This window comes from Mustelus asterias, chromosome 3 (genome assembly GCF_964213995.1).
Source record: "Mustelus asterias chromosome 3, sMusAst1.hap1.1, whole genome shotgun sequence".
NCBI classification, from domain to species: Eukaryota; Metazoa; Chordata; class Chondrichthyes; order Carcharhiniformes; family Triakidae; genus Mustelus; species Mustelus asterias.
Genome location: NC_135803.1, coordinates 138696409 through 138719196, shown reverse-complemented (window position 1 = coordinate 138719196; position 22788 = coordinate 138696409). Strand labels below are relative to the sequence as shown.

The 22788-nt window shown below is 41.9% G+C and overlaps 1 protein-coding gene across 3 annotated transcripts in view; it reads left to right on the top strand.

Annotated features, from left to right (window-relative positions):
* LOC144485000 (POC1 centriolar protein homolog A-like) overlaps window positions 1-22788 on the top strand; it is a 99216-nt gene that overhangs the window by 22894 nt on the left and 53534 nt on the right. For all 3 annotated transcript variants that reach the window (XM_078203328.1, XM_078203336.1, XM_078203340.1), the window contains exons 5-7: window positions 1425-1532; window positions 4488-4603; window positions 7699-7832. In XM_078203328.1, coding sequence (XP_078059454.1) covers window positions 1425-1532; window positions 4488-4603; window positions 7699-7832 — 358 coding nt within the window. The remainder of the gene's footprint in view (window positions 1-1424; window positions 1533-4487; window positions 4604-7698; window positions 7833-22788) is intronic.

Sequence of the window (22788 nt, the reverse complement as noted above, 5' to 3'; positions counted from 1 at the left end):
CAGCCAGAGAGTGGTGGGTCTGTGGAATTCATTGCCACAGAGGGCTGTGGAGGCCGAGACGTTGAGCGTCTTCAAGACAGAAATTGATAAATTCTTGATTTCTCGAGGAATTAAGGGCTATGGGGAGAGAGCGGGTAAATGGAGTTGAAATCAACCATGATTGAATGGTGGAGTGGACTCGATGGGCCGAATGGCCTTACTTCCGCTCCTATGTCTTATGGTCTTATGGTCTTATATCATTCAGTAGGTTATGCACATGGACAGTATTGTTGAAATATTGTAAAATGTATTGTAAAGTAGCAGACGCTGCCCTTTTATAGTGTCACTTTGATTAAAAATCTGATAGTGTCAAAGCACAACCTTTTATGCAGAAGAATTAGCAGTTAGCACAGAGGCTGTTTACATTTTTCACATCACAAAAAGCTTGCACGTTGGAGGTGTGCATTGGACCAAATTTTGCAGTCAGCACAGAACAAACGTCTCTATCATTTCATTGCATTTAGACTTCCCACAGAATTGCAATCAGCTTTTGCACTGGAAGTTGCAGTGATCCAGAGTCCAAAATGGCACAGTGGGTTCTAACTGTGTGAACAGGGAAAGCAATGGTGTGTTTCCCTAACCAATCAGATTGAAAAATCCTTAATAAAGCACAGAGTCTAAACTAAGAAATGTAAGTTGAAATAGGTAACTTAATGTCAGGCCATGCTCTGAAAGCAAAATAAATAGAGGGAAATAAAGATAAAGAGGGAAAGAAAAAAATAAATAATATTTTTAAAATTATAAAGTCATCAAAAGTAATTAAAATTTGAAGAAATGATATTCTACACCCATTAATTTTCATTGCTGGAGAGGTTGTTTGGCAGTAATTAAGATTTACCACACTGCTAAAATTTCATTTACACTTGCATGGACAAGACCCAACTTTTTCTATAATGTTCAATGGATATATATTTGGGTGTGTACTGGAGCTATAAACTTTCAAGGCCTTGGTTCGGGGATGGAGGTGGATGGGACTGACTCGATTGCTTTGTGGGCAGCGGGCATTGATTCAAATGGGCTAAATGACGACCTCCTGTGCTTTAACTGATTCTATGATAGCACATTGTTCCATGCCATGAGTCTTTCAATAAGATACTGTCATAGTGAAGCTTCTAAAGTAGCAGGGAAACTCAAACTGCATCTTCCTGATTTCCATATTTAGTTTTGCATGCGTCTTTGCCAGAAGTTGATGTACAATTTGCTCTTCAGTAACAGAGTGCTGATAGGCTTATCGCTATTTTTTTTACAAAATCCCAGCCAATATACTTGACGGAGGTTTTTTTTGTAATTTCCATCTACATTTCTTTTCAGTGAATAGAACTGGGAATAAAGCACTTCCTCATTGTTTTGTAGTTTAACTGTATTTTTTTGTTTTCGAATTCAAGATTTTCACCAGATGGACGGCTCATTGTTTCTGCAAGTGATGACAAAACTATTAAAATTTGGGATAAAGCTACTAGAGAATGTATACATTCATTTTACGAACATGGAGGGTGAGATTTTTAATTCCATATATTTGTAAATAAATTTTCAGTGTATTAATAATTGAACAGTCCTTACCTGTAGTGCTTGCACTGTCACCCCACTGTGCAGTGGAGCAATGGATTGTAGGTTTGTGCCCATGATTTGTCTGCATGCCAGATTCCTAATCTCAGTGGTGACATTGTGAGCTGGTGCAGGATGTGGAGCTTCCTCTGAAAGGAAGGAAGGACCCTGGATGAAAGTACATTCTGTACCTTCTAGCATGTGACGTATTTGCTGCGATACTCTGAAATTAAAATAGAGGTTTGCTTAAAGAAGTAAACCAGGCTGGGACTCTGTGTTTCACTACACCAGTATATTTATTGCTAGGGATAAACTAGCTGGGATGATGTTAGTTAGCTTGTATATGTTAATAGTGGTTTGTTACATGAAACCATTTGGATTGATGCCACTTGAAGTTTGCTTTGTCACCTGCAAATGGTCCATTAAGATTAAATAAATATGCAATCACATGATAAGTGGATTTAGGTCTGACTTTTGTTAGCTGACAGTGGCTTATTGCCATTTGTATTTGAATTTTTGATTTCCTTTGGCTGCTTGGAGATTAGACAAGAGATCATGTTTGTTATTTTCTTTATTTGGGGAGGATATATATGTTTCCTAACCTACTGCCATCTGTTTTGCCTTTGCTACTACTTACCTTGTTAATGAACTTGTCTAAATTATAACTTAAATGTTACACTATCACTTTGTAAAATAGAACAGATGGAGAGTGATTTATGCCATATCCAGTAAACTAACTTTAGTGATGGAGATTTTCTTAATCAAACACAGGCATGGAATGTTACCAAATCCATGCTCAATAGAGCTTCGTTAATGCATTAAGTTTATAATTAGAGTTTTGGATGTGATGGCTGGGACATGGTATATTTGTCTATAAACATTCCTTTGATTTATCTTAGTGTGAATTAAGATGCAAGATTCATTTCCTTTTACTCCATGCTTGATCCAACCTGAGTAAAATAATAGACCAGAATTTACTGTGACTGGCAAACAAATGCCAACAGTATTGCTCATTCGACTTGCCCTTGCACATTTCATTTCCAAGATCTTTTGCACAAGAGGTTCTTGTAAGTGGGAGATCAAAATGGCATGGGGTCCTCTATAGAGCATTGGGGCTTAGAGCAAACAGGGCAAGCAACTTTGGGGGAATTTTCCGATCCCGCCCGCCATGGGAATTGTAATGGGTGGGGGGGGGGTGAACCATGCAAAGGTCCGTTGACCTTGGGCTGGATTTTTTGGTTCTGGGCCGAACGCGGCTGGAAAATCCTATCCCATGTGTTTCTTTAACCAATCAAACTGAAATATTGCTAAAGGAACAGCACGAACTCTCTACCAGGAAGTGTAAGCTTTGTATTGAATTGAAAATCAGGTATCGAAAGCTAAATAAACAGAAAGCAAGATGAATTGACATGGAGAGAAATAAGAGACTGAAAGAACAAAGGTTTCTAATGACCATTAAAATCTGCAGGATTGGGACGTCACACCTGTGAGAGTTAATTTTCAATTCCAGAAAGATTGTTTGACAGTAATTAAGATGTATCACATCATTAAAAAAGATAGTTAGACTGAAATAGACAAACAATTACCCACTTTAGTGTGTGAGTTTAGTCTGTGTTATTCTTGTAAGTCCAGCAAATTCATGCTATTCAGTACATTCAGGCTGGGGAGCCAGATAGTGAGATACTAATTTCATGCAGTTTGTGGAGGAACAGCACCTCTTGGCAACAACATCTGGATTTTCATGTTTAACTGTAAAGTTGCACTGCTCTGAAGTTGCTGTCCGATTTGCGTATAAATAATGGTGAGCGCGGTTAGCCTCACCAGCATTTTCACATTAGATTCTGGCCCACTATTTGCTGTACCAGTATGTGCTTTTAATTTCGCACAGACATTTCCCTTGAGTGTCATTGCCAGTATGTGTTGAAATAAGTCTTGTTCTATGAACCTCTGTTGACAAGTTGTTGATTAAAGCTGCTCAAATGTATATAATTTTGAAGACATTGGGAAAAAGGAAATATCTATCCATTAGTTAGGTCCTAGATGTAAAAAGACATTAGGCAGGATTTTCCTGCAGGCTTTAGGACCCCGACATCAGGATCTGCACTTGGCCGCAGTGAGATTGGCATGGCACTGTTCCTAGAGGCAGCTTCCCAGTTGGGGTCTCCAAGCTGGCCAGCTTATTAAACTGGGCTTTGGATGTTGCAGGCCCAGCAATTCTGAAGTCTCAGCAGCCCCACCTGGAGAGGTGGACTTTTCTGAGGCAGGCAGGAGACCTCGAGGCAACGTCAAAATGTATGCAGACTTGAAGGAGTAAAACTATATATATTCATCAGAAGGGAGGAAAGCCTGTAGGCTCTCAGATTGGAGGGGAAATGTTTCCACGTGGCTCGATGGGACTGCTGGGGGAGGGGGCGGGGGGGGGGGGGGGCGGCATCCTTTCCTGCCATAGGTAAGGTAGGACTGCCATAGGGAGGCCTCCTTTTAGGACAAGGGCTCTCTGCCACTGCAAAATGCCAGCAAGCCAGTTTAATTGGGACCTTAATTATATAAATTGGCTGCCTGCCTCCGTGGTGCTTGCAGCCAGTCTACTTTCCTGCCAACCCCTAAGTTCCCCAATGACAGGAAATGTTGGGGAACTGTCTGACCTTGCTCTTCCAGTTTTCCATTATTTTGCCACTTCCAAGCACACCATACTGGTGCTGCAAAAATCCAGTTCCCAAGCAGATAATCTATGTTCCCACCAACTGTCGTGATACTTTTGTTGTAGTTTTGCTCAGCAGTTCTGCATTGTTGTTATCCAATGTAGACAAAAGAAAATAGTTTTGTTGTATGCCGGTAGTTTTTGCTCTCAGTAAAGTGAAAAAATAAACAAACTGAAAGTTATTTTCTTTTGTTCCTAAAAGGTTTGTAAATTATGTAGATTTTCATCCCAATGGAACATGTATTGCAGCAGCGGGAACAGACAACACTGTTAAACTTTGGGACATTCGTATGAATAAGCTTCTTCAACATTATCGAGGCAAGTAGATTGCAATCTCTATATTATTTCAACTCCATTTGTCTATTATGCATAATAAGTGCTTTAAATGGGTTTATAATATTTATTATAATTTTCTGATACCCGTTCTTGTTTATTTTAATTAGTATGAAGGGTTGGAAGCTGAAAGTGTATTTGAGAAACTGTTTTGTGTATTTGCTCTTTAGCCATCTTTGTTCAGTTGCACATTTTTTTGACCTTAATTGCTCCCAGGGTAGGTTATGCATTCTATATCCATGGAATGTATATTTTCTGATCATTTATCACAAAGGACTTTCCAATGAAAAGGAGTAAGGAACATTTGGAACTTCAAATACAAATTTTGAAGTGCTACCTTGAAGTAGCTTAAATTGATGACCTGGAACTCCAGTTGTACCTATAGGTTGAAAGTAAATGGATTACTGGCAGCTGGAATTGTTTGAAAGTTTAGAACGTTTTACACTCTGGAGGAAAAGATTGCTTGAGAAAGATATATTGAGAGAAAGTCGGAATTGATGTATTAAGATGTGTCACAAGGTGCGCGAAGCAAGTGTTATGTTCCTCATGGGGAACTGTAAACCAAAATAACCAAATTTACTGAGTGCCCCTCAAATGAAGAGATCATCAACAAGATTTCCCAATTTTGTAGTTTTTGTTTTAACATAAATCAGAACCAATGTAAATTAACAGGCAAATGATACTTCAGATAAAAAGTTAAACTTGACTTTAAATAGTTGACGCAACAAAGATATGTTTTACACAACCATAAGCATTCACATCACTCTCTACAAAATAGTGGCACCATGTCGATACAGAGCTCCGCAATATGTTGGTCCATATTCATGCAGGGGAGGCCAGGAGTCCGAGCTAACAACTGGTTTCACCTTCGTTTTCACTGGTACAATTTTCATCAGAAGGCAGACTTCTATGCTTGCGCTCTCCTGCAGGTCATGAGAGTCCTCATATTGTAGCTTTCTAGAGTTTATTTTCAGCCGACTGAAGAATATTGCTCTGGTTCATGGTTTAGCAACTTTTGGGAAAGCACCCAGCTCTTTAGTGTTTCTGAGCGATTCACAGCAGATTTCCAGATGTTAGACGTTTTTAGCCAGCTCTACAGTATCTCCTAGTGCTCCTTACTCCCTTTGTGCCAAACAAAAAAATTGTCCTCTTCCTGAGAGTGATTTGCTTTTTCTCCTCACAAAAATATTCTTGTGTCCTCTTTCTATCTCTGCCTGCTTCCTCTTTGTGTCTGCATCTGTGCACTGATTGCCTTCATTCTCCAGCTCCTCTGCTCGTAGGTAGCTCACTTTTATGTCTGCAGCTCTGCTTTCTGTCTGGCCGCTTGGCTTCTTTCTGAATTTCCTTCCTGTTGGCACTGGTCAAATTGACTGATAATTCTTATTAACCAAGAAAATTACAATCGATCCATTTACAATTAATTCAAACTCTTAAAAGGCCTTTTCAAACATTCTTAAAAACAATTACAGATTCCACAGACCTTTTGAAGAAATGATAAAATCTCCTTTGTGTACTGCCTCTGGGTTAAATGTTATATTGGGTGTTTGAAGAATCCCTGATATATCTGTCTGTGTAACCAGAAAAGAAGAGCTGATTGAAAAAGGGATTTCTATGGAAGTGTGTCGATTTGTAGATCATAACAGGTTTGATGGGCTCCAGTTTGTAGGGGCTTGCTTTCTTGAAAAATTTAAAAAGAAATTGAGGAAATGCTCTTTTCCAGTACTTCTCTTCCAGATATAGATATCTGCTCCAGACTCTGGGAATGTGCTGCTCATAACTGGTGTGATATATTAATCCAGCCAGTATTAAAGACATAGTGGGTGCTGGGGGCATTGCTTTGATTTCAGTTGGAATTAATTGGCCTCCCAATGCAGCAATTGTATGACTGAAGAGAGCAGTCACCAAATTTGTCTGCAGCCTATGTATCAACTGGTATCATGTGATCCCTAAGAAAGCATGAGATAAACTGTGCACTGTTTTCCCCAGACATAGCTTCCTTGATACTAATAAGGACTTTTGTCTGTTCAACTAAGTACAGACCAACCTTCAGGCTCACCCACTTAAAGGTTTTCCAGTTCCTAAGACGGAATTTTGAAAGGAATATTTATGCCCCTACCCACATAACTTTAGACCTTATTGCTATGTTGCTTTGTGTATTGCGGTTTGTGAATGTGTCTTCAGGATTTACTGAAGTTCATTACAGAAAGCTTGGCTAGGTATAAAGGCCAGTGAATGTACTCTGGAAGGCCCAGGGAATTGGGACATACAAAATATGGACGGTGGAAAATCCAGAATAAAATAGTTAGAAAGGGACCAAAAGTGTAACGGTCTATAATGAGAGAAAAAGGAATGTACATGAACAAAAGGACAAAATATAGAGATAGTAAATAAGAGTGAATGAGAATGATATACTACCAGTCTATTTTTCATGCACTGGGTTTTATTTGTAAATTCTAGATTACAGCTCAAAAGTATTTTGTAAGTCACTCTTGATATAAAATAGTCTGTGAAATGGATGGTGAAATGCATTCCAAGTGGATAACTCTGAATTGGCAGAACACTTTGAGTTCACTAATTTAAAATATGTTTCCATTGAGATAGAAACTTCCCAATTTGAATTAGAGTAACTTGCACACCTTTGTGATGTATTATTTTTACTATGAAGGTGTTATCTATTTTGACAGCCTCCCTTAGCAACCAATCTACTAGGCAGTGGATTTGCTTGTCCTGTTTCCACTACTTGGAATGTTAATGTTTGTAAAGGATGGCAACTGAAGAAGGAAACATTGTCCATCCTGTAGGATTGTCCTATTTTTACACATAGGCATTGACCACAAATCAAGCTCTCACTCTGTCATCCATGAGGCTGCTATAAATTTGGTATTGACACATACTTTTGCTTCTCAGTGACTGGGGTGGGGAAACCTTCTTATTCTTTGTGATGGATAGGGGAATGGGTTTTGACTGAAGCCATTCATTTCAAAATGGTCAGGCTTTTCTATTTTGGAAAACCAATTGGTGTGAGGGATGCTTAATTCAAGGAATGACACCTTAAGTTAGGTATCTTTATTTACTTACAGTGCATAGTGCAGTGGTCAACTGTCTCTCATTCCATCCAAATGGAAACTATCTCATCACCGCATCTAATGATTCAACACTGAAGATACTTGATTTACTAGAAGGGAAGTTGCTCTACACTCTTCATGGTCATCAGGTCAGCTCATTATATCAAAATTCTTTCTTTCAGTGGGAATCTTTTTATTTTGATAGTGAGGTGTCTGCGTTTGGCATGGTGTAACTGTCCGGAAGATGTGTCTGGAGTTAGCTTTTTACTATGACTCTGAATTTGCATGCCCTGTCAAGAAAGTATATATTATAATGAGGACTTTTCTTTAGGCTACAAAGACAATTAAATTATTTGTTTCTTTTCCTCTTTTTTTTAAATGTCAAAGGATCTCAACTAGAGTGAAGGCAAGACTTTGGATTCTTCATGGCTGAAAATTTTAAGTATTTCTAGGACAGGTTTCTTTGCAGCAGGTCAATCCAGAGTAAAGCATCTCCTCCTTCTAAAAGGAGGAACTGACCTCCATGCCTTGATCCAATTGTGCTGGCCCTTTAGTTAGTACTGGATACAAGGCTTTAACCTCCCTTGTTAGCCTTCATGTCCTTGATGGGTGGCATGGTGGCACAGTGGTTAGCACTGCTGCATCACAGCACCAGGGGCCTGGGTTCGATTCCTAGCTTGGGTCACTTTGTGTGCGGGGTCTGCACATTCTCCCCATGTCTGTGTGGGTTTCCACCGGGTACTCCAGTTTCTTCCCACAGTCCCAAAGATGTGCTGGTTAGGTGCATTGGCTATGCTAAATTCTCCCTCAGTGTACCCGAACAGGTGCCAGAGTGTGGCGACGAGGGGATTTTCACAGTAACTTCATTGCATTGTTAATGTAAGCCTACTTATGACACTAATGAATAAACTAAAAAACTTTAAACTTCACCCAAGATATCAGTGAGTGAAAATAAACTAGCCTTCTGGAAGAGGTTTGAAATGCCTTGTCCTAAAAAAAGTGTCAGACTTTGGATTACAACCCCATTACTAGCACTAATATTGATATGGAAACATTCCTCACTTCCTATTAGCTGCTGGAATTTCTAAGGCCGGGAAATACACCTAGCCAATCTGTCAAAATAGAGGTAAAATATAAGCTATGCAACTCATCAAAATGTTTAAATGAATGACCAACTTCCTGGGAACAAGTTGATTGGCCACCTCTGTTGTATTTGCATTAAAACTGAAAGTAGGTGGATTTGAGGCAGATTGAGTGCAGATATGAGATTTTAAACATTTCCACGTCCAGTTGACCCCAACCCACCTGTTTTTGGCAGTTAAAATGACCCTCAAAGTTTCAGGTTGGTGATTTTTCAGCAGAAGTGGAAAAATATTAAAGCAGATAGAGAGGTGGGACGATGAGGAAAGAATGGAAGAGATCAGATTAGTTGGTGAATTTAAATTCAGTTAAATACAATCTGGAATGAAAAGGTAGTATTAGTAATGGTGACTACGAAACTACCCAGATGTCATAAAAAGACCTAACTGGTTCATTAATGTCCTTTACAATCACCAGGAGGGTTGTGAAAATGCTGTGCTCGTGACTGAAGTTCTATGAGTTCTTCAGCCTGATAGCACCCAGACAAGTAAACCTGTCCATGATGTTGAAAGGGTTCAATTTGCAGAGTTGCAATTTCCCCATCTAACATATTTTGTTGCTGTCTAGATGAAGTTTAAGTAATCTATTTGTTACAAGTCTGCTTCCAAGTACTATCCCATATAGAGTTTTTCAGCTTTAATGGTGATGGTAATTTGCAATATTGATCAAGTTTCCTGTTTCAAAATTCTGGCCCATAGTTGCATTTTGTTTTGGAATCTAAGGTCGGTTTATTGTCATTGTTATTGGTGAGAATATTTATTTAATCTGATCAAATTTCTATCTATATCAAGAAAACCTGATTGTGAGCTTTAACACTCAATGCTAACTAGTTCTATAATTTTATACAATTAAATACCCAATAAGGACCCTTATACAACTGCAATCAAACGCTTGGATGATACAGAGTCTGCCAATGGTGGAATGAATTGTTTTTTCTGTTGTTCTCCATTGTGGCACATTTTTAATGGCTGGACTGTCCATTTTGCACATTGCCAAAAATTGCAAACTTGAAATAATTTTTATTACTGCAAATCTGTAACAAATACCATGTATCATAAATACTGACAGACAAAAGCAAAATGCTGTGGATGCTGGAAATCTGAAATTTAAAAAGTAAAAAATTGCTGGAAATACTCAACGGGCCATAACTTCCATGGAATGGCAATCACACTCTCGTTGCCACTCTAGTTACTTATACTGAAATGCAGCGACACCTTTCTGGCCTGACCTTCTGTTTTGGGCCGGGTGAGAATAGTGTACTGCAGCAGGTTTCCCGGACCATCAGTCGAGTACAACTGAGTCGTGAGTAAGGAAGACACCCCTCCTTTTTTAATGGCATTAGCTGCCATGAAGCAGTTAAGTTTAAACATCCTTTGATAAGCCAGGGGTAAGATAAGGGTGTAGGATGGGGGAAGGGATGGTGGGGGTTTGGTGGTCAGTGGTGGTGGTGGTCATCAGAGGGTGGGGGTTTGGGTCATCATTTGGGGGGGTGGTCTGGATGCGTAGTTGTGGGTGGGGAATGCCGTCAGCTGGGGGATGGGGGTAGACAGCTGATGAGGAGGGATGAGTGAGGATGGTGGTGGTTGAGTGGGGTAGCTGGGTGAGCGGGATGTAGTTTGGCGAGTGAGGGGTTGCTAGACTGGTGGAGGGAAGGATAGGCATGGGTCCTATGGGGAGGTGGGAGGGTAATCGGGGGTTGATGGAGATGTTAATTGGATGTAGTGGTGGGTAGTCGGAGTGGGATTGGGATGGTTGGAGGGCAGTTGGGTGATGGAGAGGGTAGGCATGTTGAAGATGCGCTTTCGTTGCCCTGACTGGTCAGGCAGTGAGTTCCAGTACAAGCTAATCAGTGTCCTGTGCTGTGGTCACCTATGCACTATACAACATGCCTATGCAAGGAAGTCTTTTAAATTTATTCTTTCATGGGCTGTGGACATTTGTTTCCCATTGCTAAGTGTCTTTGCATGGCTTACGAGGTCATTTCAGAGGGCAGTTAAGAGTCAACCACATTGTTGTGGGACTGGAGTTGCATGTAGGCCAGACTGGGTAAGGATGGCAGATTTCCACAGAACCATAGAGAAGTTATGGCACAGAAAGAGGCCATTCAGCCAGCATAGCTGAATGGCATCAGCTGTCATGGTGGGATTTGAACCTGTGTCGGCAGAGCTGAGTCTGGTTCTGACTTGGGTCTCTCGATTACTAATCCGGTGACATTACACTATGCCATCGTCTCCCCATAGGTGGAAAAAGAAGAGGGACTGATAATGTCATCGAGCAATAATATTGTAACAATACAAATTAAATGCAGCTAATGGCTGTCGCCTTGTACTCGCACCCACTCCTTCATGTGCACACCCTGTGGACACCCTATGGACTATGAAGAAAGGTTGAACAAACTTGGATTGTTTTCATTGGAGTGTCAGAAGATGAGGGGGGCCTTGATACAGGTCTACAAGATTATGACAGGCTTGGATAGAGTGGATAGTCAGAGTCATTTTCCCAGGGTCGAAGGGTCAATTAATTGGGGGCATAGATTGAAAGTGAGAGGGGGGAAATTTAAAAGAGATGTAAGGGACAAGTTTTTCTCACAGACAATGGTGAATGCCTGGAATGCGCTGCCAGAGGAGGTGGTGGAAGCAGACTCTAACGACTTTCAAGAGGCATCTGGATAGATACATGAATCGGCAGGAAATAGAAGGATATGGGCCACATAGAGGCAAGAAAATATTGGATTAGAGAGGCATCTGTGTCAGCACAGACTTGGTGGGCCGAAAGCCTGTTCTTGTGCTGTACTGTTCTTTGTTCTTTGTTGAGGATGAGATGGAAACAGTCCGTTCAAATTGTACCTGCAGCTGGCTGAGATGCCCATGGCTTTCCATTCTCATCTTGAATGTGCCTGTGAGGGCACCTCCACAACTGTTGTGTCTTACAACAATGAAGGGACAGCCTGCCACAGGGCCTTGCAGCAGGGATGGTTGCTAAGTTGGAGAGACCAAGAAGGGGAGGGACAATGTTGGTGCCCCTCAGGATGGCCACCTCATCAGCCTCTTTGACTGCCTCAGCCCTTTCATGGCATCCTTCAATGCTGGACAAGGGCACAGCTGGTATCCATGCCTCAAACGTCTGCACCACCAGTGACACTGCATTCCACGTGATAGAGCATCTCTCCTTTTCAGTGAAATCCTCCTACATCTAGTCAGAGCGGTGCAACGTATGATACTCTGTGAGGATGGCCATTCTCAATGGAGGAGCACATGCACTCAATTCTTCAGCCATGATGAAGAATAGTTCCTATAGATTGGAGGGTAGCTAATGTACATAGAAAAAATACAGCACAAACAGGCCCTTCGGCCCACAAGTTGCGCCGGTCATGTCCCTACCTACCTAGGCTTATATATAGGCTTACCTATAACCCTCAATCCTATTAAGTCCCATGTACTCATTCAGAAGCCTCTTAAAAGACCCTATCGAGTTTGCCTCCACCACCACTGACGGCAGCTGATTCCACTCACCCACCACCCTCTGTATGAAAAACTTACCCCTGACATCTCCTCTGTACCTACTCCCCAGCAAGAAGTTTAACAACACCAGGTTAAAGTCCAACAGGTTTATTTGGTAGCAAAAGCCACACAAGCTTTCGAGGCTCTAAGCCCCTTCTTCAGGTGAGTGGGAATTCTGTTCACAAACAGAACTTATAAAGACACAGACTCAATTTACATGAATAATGGTTGGAATGCGAATACTTACAACTAATCCAGTCTTTAAGAAACAAAACAATGGGAGTGGAGAGAGCATCAAGACAGGCTAAAAAGATGTGTATTGTCTCTCTCCACTCCCATTGTTTTGTCTGCATGGGCTTCCTCCGGGTGCTCCGGTTTCCTCCCACACTCCAAAGATGTGCAGATTAGGTGGATTGGCCATGCTAAATTGCCCCTTAGTGTCAGGGGAATAGGGTAAATGCGTGGGGCTATGGGGATAGGGCCTAGGTGGGATTGTGGTTGGTGCACACTCAGCGGGTCGAATGCCCTTCTTCTGCACTGTAGGATTCTATGAAGTGAATGAAATAGGGGAGGAGGTGAAGTAGAAAGCAATTCTCCTGATCGCATATAGAACTCAAACTTTTAATCTGATACATAGTCTCACAGCCCCAAGCGTGCCTGACTCCAGTTCATTCAGTGAATTTGTTGAATTGGTGAAGTCACATTTCTAGCCCAAGCCATCAATCATATTCTGGAGATTAAAGTTTAATTCATGGGGGAGATCCCCACGCAAAACGAATCCTGCACATATAAGGAGGCTGAGTGTTTTTTCTGTCATAGGAGAGGCCACCTGAGGCAAAGACATGGAGCCACGTCAAGTAGCCAATTAAATAATGCATCATCAGTATGCAATGTGGAAGAGTCTAACACCAACGACTTACATATTCATTCACTGTTTAATATAAAAGTGGGCAAGATAGCCCCTATTAGTGTAAATGGGAAGCCTCTTAAAATGGAAATTTATATAGGGGCATCAGTTACTCTGATAGGTGACCATACATACCAGTCGGTACTTGAGAGAGGAGTTCAACCATTGAATTTGCAGAGTGTTGCAGCCAAGTTGACGACTTATTAAAGATAATGGACGCTGCAATGGTAGCTGTAAGCTGTGGGCAACAGTCTTCCCAACTCCAGGTGATCATAGTGGCAGGCAAAGGACCAAGCCTTCTCGGCTGCGATTAGCTTAAGGAAATCAAGTTAAATTGGACTGAGATTTTCCAAGTACAGGCAGGAGGACTGCGCGAACAAATGAAGAAATTTGAGAGCATCTCAAGGATGAACTAGGCAAAATAAAAGGTCCTGCAAGTGGTGATCTATGGGGATCTATGGGGACCCAGAGGTGACCCCCTCAACGCTTTAGGGTGAGACCAGTACCATATGCTTTACGAGAAAATTTTAAAGGCACCATCCAGGACAAAAGCAGCCAGCTTGATTGCAACACCTTCCACAATCAATTCCTCCACCATGACGAACATTGGCAGCCATGTACACAACCTACACTATGCACTGCAGGAATTCACCAAAGTTCCTTAGGCAGCACCTTCCAAACCCATGAGTACCACCTAGGCCAACAGCAGCAGGTACCTGGGAACCCATCACCTGCACATTCCATTACAAGTCACTCATCACCCTGACTTGGAAATATATTTCCTTCACTGTCACTGAGTCAAAATCTTGGAATTTCCTCCCTAACAGCACTCTGGGTGTGCCTACACCTCAGGGACCGCAGCGGTTCAAGAAGGTTGCTCGCCATAACCTTCTGAAGAGCAACTAGAGATGGGCAATAAATGCTGGCCAGCGACACCCACATCCTGTAAATGAATTTTTAAAAACTTGCCTTGCAATTCTCTCCAAATGTTGCTCTCACTCAAGTGGCTTTGACCAGGAACCACCTCCAGGATTTCTGTCTCACTTTTCAAGATTCCTGATTCTCTGCATACACTCGAGCTTCACTTTCCTAGCGGACTTTCAGATCTTCAGCTATGCCAAGCAGAACACCACTGATCCAAAAGAGTATCTTTGTCCTTATGATTCACAGCATAGAGTCACCAACCTGTGGCTGCACACTCTTATCTTCCGGGCTTCTCTTATACCCACTTTGCTTCACTGCTCCTTGCAGTTCTTTCTTTAACTTTTTCTGCTCCTTTCACTCAACTTTACTTACAGGACCTGTTCCTGACCTCTGCCCTTGTCCCTCACCTGGGGCTGTCTTCTGAGACCGCTTTCTGTCTCACTCCCTGGTTTGGGACTTCTTCCTGTTCTGCTCCTCATGTCCTGCTCCCTGGGGCACATTCTGTCTTAATGGCACTTCTGTTCAGGTCACCTGATCTGCTGTTCACATTGTTTTACTTTTTTCCTTCTCCGCATGTGTGCAGAGCTGATTCCTGGCCTACAAAACATTAAAATAAAAGTCTAACTGCATGTGCGGTGCTTTCCCTGGCTGGCACATGTATCGAATGCCTGAGGCCTGCTATGAACTGTAGTCCTGGCCCCCAAACCCCTCCTCCCCGACTGCTGATTAAAGTAAGTATCAGCATTTGTTACACTGAAATTGGAAAATCAGTACTGCTGCAACATCTCCATGATCTTTTGCATTTCTGCTGGCAGGAAAGATTTGTGATTCAAGACGTGTGTGATTCAAAAATTGTTTTTGGGATTGCATTGACCACAGTAATTACTGAGGCATCCCCTTGTTAAGTATTGTGGGGAAGGTCTTTGCTTGTGTTGCTCTGACCAGATTGTAGACCCTGGCATTATGCATCTGCACTGATTCTCAATGCGGCTTCAGAGTTGGCAGATCAACACTTGACATGATTTTCTGACTTCAGCGGTTACAGAAGTGTGATGAAGAGTGCCGACCACTATATATTGCTCTCATAGACCTCACCAAGGCCTTCCACCTTCTCTCGATATCGACTTTGTCAACAGAGGCAGACTCTTTGGACAGCTGTGGAAAACAGACTACCCTGGGCGTCATTTTTGCCTTTCACAAGAAAGAGGTTTTCAAGGTCAGCAGCAAGATAATAATACAGGGCACGTCCTTTGGACCGCTGCTGCCATTGTACACTTTCAGCAATTCAAACGAGGGTATCCATCTGCACGAAAGATCTGGCGGCCAGCTGTTCTACTTGACAGGATTGTATGCCAAGACTAAATTGTGTAATCTCCTAATTCATAAATGGATGTTTGCTGATGAGACTGAAGTTTACTGGCAAATGCCTGTCGATCAGTTTTTCTGGGTCTGCAAGGAATTTGGACTGACGATCAGTGTCTGAAAGAACAACATTATGGGCCAGGACGTAGAGACTCCACCTCCTATCAATATCAACAATCTCACTCTGGAGGTCATTAACAATTTCACAACAATTACCAGCAACCTGTGAAATCAGCACCTGGATTGCCAAGGTCATAGCTGTCATGCTGAATTTGAGAAGCTGCTTTTGGACCAACAGAAAACTAACCAAAAATACAAACTCCGTGTGTACCAGGCTTCTGTCCTCAGTACCCGCCTTTATAGTCATAAGGCACAGATAACTTATGCAAGCCAAGAAAAGCTGCTGAACAGCTTCAACCTCTGCTGCCTCAGATGAATATTTATTTGGATATCTCCTGGAAAGAAGTATGGTATAGGGGTTCCTAACAAGTTTGCCTTTTGAGTCAATGGTAACTCTGTTGGCTGAGTCATGTGAGCTGAATGGGTGACAAATGCATCCCCAAAGACATGCCCTATGGTAAGCTTGCTTTCGGCACAAGACCAACAGGTAGTCAATGTCCACCATACAAGGATATCTCCAAGTGAGACTTAAGTTGACTGGGATCAGAGTTAATACATGGGAAGCCTTCACTGCTAACTGGCAGTCAGGAAGGATGTGCAAGAAGCAGAGGCCAAAAGAAATGGCCAGATGGCAGAATAGAGACTCTGCCAAAAGAATGAATATTGGTTGACCTTGGACCGAAGCCATTCACTTGTGCCAGCTGCAAATGGACTGCCACTCAAGAATCGGCCTCCATAGCTACAACAGTCGATGTTCAATACAGAAGTGACATTCACCTGAGGTCACGTACCAACCGACTCAAGAACAGCTTCTTCCCTGCTGCTGTCAGACGTTTGAGTGGACTTACCTTGCATTAAGTTGATCTTTCTCTACACCCTAGCTATGACTGTAACACTACATTCTGCACTCTCTCGTTTCCTTCTCTATGAATGGTATGTTTTGTCTGTATTGTCTGCACAAGAAACAATACTTTTCATTGTATGTTAATTCATGTGACAATAATAAATCAAATCATCAAATCAAGTCAAATCATCACCTTGGGTGTAGTCCTTTGTCTCCCGAGACAGATGTATGCCTGTATATATAATACTGACCATGGAAGAACAAAATTGGTAGCAGAGAGCAATTTTAAAAAAACAAGCTTGCTTTCTGGTAGTTGGTGATTCCAGATTCCTGGGTTTAAGCAAATAAATTACTAATTACATTGTATACTTCTGTTAACTTATTTGGTGCTGTTTTCTCATGGTTGATGGTCAGTTTTCCTTAAATGCTTATAGGTTCACCCTCCTTTGGACACCAATAAGATTCTTTAACCAGTTACAATAATTAATTAAGAGTGATTTTAAACTAAATGTGATTTTGTTTTTTGCAAAGTGAATGCTTTTGAGATATAACAGCGACTTTCCTTGTGTGATTTTATATAGTTTTATGCACTGTATATAAGATTTTTATATATTTGTAATGAATGAAAAGTTTTGTGAATGATGTGTACTTCTGTACACATTAGTTATACTATCTCTGTCCTGATTTTTATATAGTGCTTTTTATGTTAGCATTTATAATGATAAAAGACTATTAATATTTAATTAGTCATCAGGCAGCTTGGTATGTAAGTTTCCTACCATCAGACTGGAATGCTGTTTATAGAGTATTTGCAGTCAGCAGATTTTGCCCACAGGTTCCCTGCTGGCAACAGTATTTAACATTTTAATTGGTCATTAATCTGCTGGTTCCCCATAGGGAGCAGTGTTTAATCCATTACCTGACCTCACCAGGTTTCTGGCCATCAGTTGGGAATAACATTTTTTTAAAATTCTTTGGTGATCATCTGCCTTTCGCTTTTTTTTAGTGCCAATGCAGTCAGTCAGTTTGAATGAATTTGTCTTGCAACCAGTGCTTAAAGTTCTTTTTAGTTACAGAATCGCAGAATTGTTATGATGGCCCATCGTGCCTGCACTGGCTGTCCAAATGAGCATTATGACTTGGTGCCATTCTCCTGTCTTTTCCCTGTTATCCTGCCCATTGTTTCTATTCAAATAATCATCTAATACCACTTTAATACCTCAATGGAACCTGCCTCCATCACATTTTCAGGCAGTGCATTCCAGACCTGAACCACTTATTGTGTGAAAAAGTTTTCTCTTGCATCACGTTTGCTTCTTTTGCCAATCACTAAGTCAATGCCCTGCTATTCTCAATCCTTTTACGAGCGGGAACAGTTTTTCCCTTTCTACTCTGTCCAGCTCCCTCATGATACTGAATATCTCCATCAAATCTCTTAGCCTTCTCCTCTTCAAGGAGAATAGTCCCAACTTCTCCAATCTATCTTCATAACTGAAGTTTCTCATGCTTCCAACATTGAAATTCATCTGCACATCAAGGCTTAGATCATTAATATATGTCAGGAAAAGCAAAGGTTCCAATCCTGACCCCTGGGGAACTCCATTACAAACCTTCCTCCAGCCTGAAAAATATCCATTGACCATTACTTGCTGTTTCTTATTACTCAGCCAATTTTGTATCCATGTTGCTTCTGTCCCTTTTATTCCATGTGCTATAATAAGTCTGTTGTGTGGCACTGTATCAAATGTCTTTTGGAAGTCTACGTACACCACATCAACAACATTACCCTCTCTGTTACAAAGATAGTTAAACATGATCTTCCCTTAATAAATCCATGTTTGCTCTTCCTAATCAAACAAAATTTTCCATTTGACAATTAATGCTATCTTGAATAATTGTTTCTAGAAGCTTTCCCATCACTGAAGTTAAACTCTGTGTAATTGCTGCGTTTTTCCTTGCAACCTTTTTTGGACAAAGGAGTAATGTCTGTAATTCTCCAGTCCTTTGGCACCTCCCCTGAGTCTAGGGAAGACTGAAAGATTATTGTCAGTTCCCTCTACAATTTCCACTCTCACTTCCTTCAGTATCCTTAGATGCATCTCATCTGGGTGTTGGTGCCCTGTCAACTTTTAAGTACTGGTAGTTTATTCAATGCCTCTTCCTTATTTGAACCTTTCTGGGAATTTCCTCCTCTGTCACTGTGGTCTGGGTAGCATCTGCTTCCTTGGTAAAGACAGATGCAAAGTATTATTCATTTAACGCCTCAGGCATGTGCCCACCTCCATGTGTAAATATCCTTTTTGATCTCTAATTGGCCCTACTCCTTTTACCACCTTTTACTATTTGTATGCCTATAGAAGACTTTGGGATTCCCCTTTTTATGTTGGCTGCATTCATGGTATTTAATATAAGTTAAACTAAAGACTTTCGTAGCACAAAGAAGCTTCCCACTGACTCCAGTTTTGCCAGGGCTCCTTAATGCCATACTCAGTCAAATGCTGCCCTGATGTTAGGGGCAGCCACCTCATCTCACCTCCTGGAGTTCAGCTCTTTTGTGCATGTTTGAACCAAGGATGTAATGAGGTCAGGAACTGAATGACCCTGGCAGAACACACATTGAACATCTGTGAGCAGGTTATTGCTGAGTAAATGCCACTTAATGGTGCTGTTGGTGATCCCTTCCATTTATTTACTGATGATCAAAAGTAGACTGATGGGGGTCTTGTTCTTTTGTACAGGACATACCTGGGCAATTTTTCACATTGCATGGTAGATGACAGTAATGTGACTGTACTGGAACAGCTTGTGAAGCACAAGCCTTCAGTACTATTGCTGGAATATTGTTGAAAATATTCAGTGCCTTCAGCCATTTCTTGATATCACATGGGGTGAATCAAATTGCCTGACATCTGTGATGCTCGGAACATCCGGAGGGGGCTGAGATGGATCACTCGGCACTTCTGGCTGAAGATTGTTATGAGTGTTTCAGCCTGATCTTTTGCACTGATGTGCTGGGGTTCCTCTTCATTGAGGGTGTGGATATTTGTGCAGCCTCCTCCAGTGAGTTGTTCAGTTGTCCACTACCATTCATAGTTGGATGTGGCAGGACTGCAGAGTTTCAATCTGATCCATTGGCTGTGGAATTGCTTAGCTCTGTCTGTTACTCGCTGCTTAAGTTTGGCATGCGAGAGGAAGTAATTTTCCAGTTCACTCTGTTCAAATGTTTGATAATTTTCAACGTCTCTGTTAATTTCCTTGGCATTGTTGGCTCCAGTGGAATTAGAACAGTGTCTCAAATCTCTCCTCATACTTGTAGTTTCTCATTTTTATATAATTTCATAAGAGAAGAATATATACTGTCCTTTTTTTATGTTGAATCTTTAAATACCTTCACCATCCTTTGAAATGTCACCATATGAATATAACTTAAAATGAAAGCTTGGATAAATTAATATTTTTGTGCTTAGATTGAATGTGTCAATTGGACGGTCAGGGAAGATCATAGAATACCTACAGTGCAGAAGGAGGCCATTTGACCTATTGAATCTGCACCACTCTTAGACAGAGCATCATACCAAGGCCCTATTCCTGTAAACTCATCTATTTATCCCTCTAATTCCCCTTACCTACACATCTTGAGACACTTGAGGGGAAATTTAGCATGATCAATCCACCTAAGCTGACATATTTCAACTGTGGGAGGAAAACGGAGGAAACCCACGCAGACACGGGGACCGCATGGAATGTACCCCAGGTTACTGTGGGAGCGAGGGAAGAGATTGCTGAGCCTCTTGCGATGATCTTTGCGTCATTAATGGAGACGGGAGAGGTTCCGGAGGATTGGAGGATTGCAGATGTGGTTCTGTTATTCAAGAAAGGGAGAAGAGATAGCCCGGGAAATTATAGCCCAGTGAGTCTAACCTCAGTGGTTGGTAAGTTGATGGAGAAGATCCTGAGAGGCAGGATTTATGAACATCTGGAGAGGAATAGTATGATCAGAAATAGCCAGCACAGCTTTGTCCAAGGCAGATCATGCCTTACGAGCCTAATTGAATTTTTTGAAGATGTAACTAGACACATAGATGAGGGAAGAGCGGTAGATGTAGTTTATATTGATTTCAGCAAGGCGTTTGATAAGGTGCCCCATGCAAGGCTCATCGAGAAAGTGAAGGGGACGTTGCTTTGTGGATTCAGAACTGGCTTGCCCACAGAAGGCATAGAGTGGTTGTAGATGGGTCTTTTTCAGCATGGAGGTCGGTCACCAGTAGAGTGCCCCAGGGAACTGTTCTGGGACCCTTGCTCTGTGATTTTTATAAATGACCTGGATGAGGAAGTGGAAGGATGGGTTGGCAAGTTTGCTGATGACACAAAGGTTGGTGGGATTGTGGATAGTGTAGAGGGATGCCAGCAGTTGCAACGAGACATAGATAAGATGCAAGACTGGGCGGAGAAGTGGAGATGGACTTCAACCCAGATAAGTGTGTGGTAGTTCATTTTGGCAGGTCGAATAGGATGAAAGAATATAATATTAAGGGTAAGACGCTTGGCAGTGTGGAAGATCAGAAGGACCTTGGGGTCCGGGTTCATAGGACGCTCAAAGCAGCGTCGCAGGTGGAGGCTGTGGTTAAGAAGGCGTATGGAATACTGGCCTTCATCAATGGAGGAATTGAGTTTAGAAATCGGGAGATAATGCTGCAGCTGTATAGGACCCTGGTCAGACCCCACCTGGAGTACTGTGCTAGTCGCCTCATTACAGAAAGGATGTGGAAGCCATAGAAAGGGTGCAGAGGAGATTTACAAGGATGTTGTCTGGATTAGGTGGCATGCCTTATGAGGATAGGTTGAGAGAGCTGGGTCTTTTCTCCTTGGAGAGGCGAAGGATGAGAGGTGACCTGATACAGGTGTATAAGATGTTGAGGGGTATTGATAGAGTGGATTCTCAGAGGCTTTTACCCAAGGCTGAAATGGTTGCCACAAGAGGTCACAGGTTTAGGGTGCTGGGGAGTAGGTACAGAGGAGATGTTAGGGGTAAGTTTTTCACTGAGGGTGGTGGGTGCGTGGAATCGGCTACTGGTAGTGGTGGTGGAGGCGGATTCGATAGGGTCTTTTAAGAGACTTTTGGATAAGTTCATGGAAGTTAGTACCATAGAACCCCTACAGTGAAGAAAGAGGCCATTCGGCCCATCGAGTCTGCACCGACCACAATCCCACCCAGGCCCTATCCCCATATCCCTACATATTTACCTGCTAATCCCTCTAACCCCCATATTTACCCGCTAATCCCTCTAATCTACGCATCCGGGACACTAAGGGGCAATTTCGCTTAGCCAATCAACCTAACCTGCACATCTTTGGACTGTGGGAGGAAACCGGAGCACCTGGAGGAAACCCACGCAGACACTGGGAGAATGTACAAACTCGGCACAGACAGTGACCCAAGCCGGGAATCGAACCCAGGTCCCTGGAGCTGTGAAGCAGCAGTGCTAACCACTATGCTACCGTGCCGCTAAGTAAGATAGAGGGTTATAGGTAAGCCTAGTAGGTAGGGACATGTTCGGCGCAACTTGTGGGCCGAAGGACCTGTTTGTGCTGTAGCTTTTCTATGTTCTATGTTCTAATGTGCAAACTCCACACAGATAGTCTCCCAAGGCTGAAATTGAACCCGGGTCCCTGGCGCTGTGAGGCAGCAGTGTTAACCACTTTGCACCGTGCCGCTAACCACTGTGCCACCGATGACAAAGATTAACTGAGGAACATGAGAAAGAAAAGGAAATTTGTGAATGTTACTATTTTTAAAGCTAACTCTACTTTGAAAAATAAAATCGTGTCATCTCTTTCATAAAAAAATGTAGCTGTTTCAAATAATAATTCAATATTTTTTTGCTAAGTATCCACTGATATAATAAGCATTAGAAAAGAGCATATTGGGTAAAACAGTGCTCAGCAACAAAAGTGAGAAACGTGAAGTATTTCAGAGTAGTGTTCTATGTACTTGCAGAACAGCTTGTTCTGAGAAATCTTCCAGCTGTATTTATTTGTGTGGGTGAATGTGCCTGTTCCAGATTTGACATATGTTTTTGTCTGGCATCTCACTAGTATTCTGGGAGGGAACTGAGGAAGTGATAGATTAGAAGGGGAAGTGATAGTATTCCAGAAATATGCTTTGACGTAATAAGACCTCTGTTTCAGGCGCCTGGTATGTAAGATACCAGCTGATCATTGCTAGCTTACCCAGGGAGCAGAGCCAAGTTTACATTCTTGTATATAATTATAACTTAGATGGTCCTTCCTTTCCAAGGTTGGTGTTA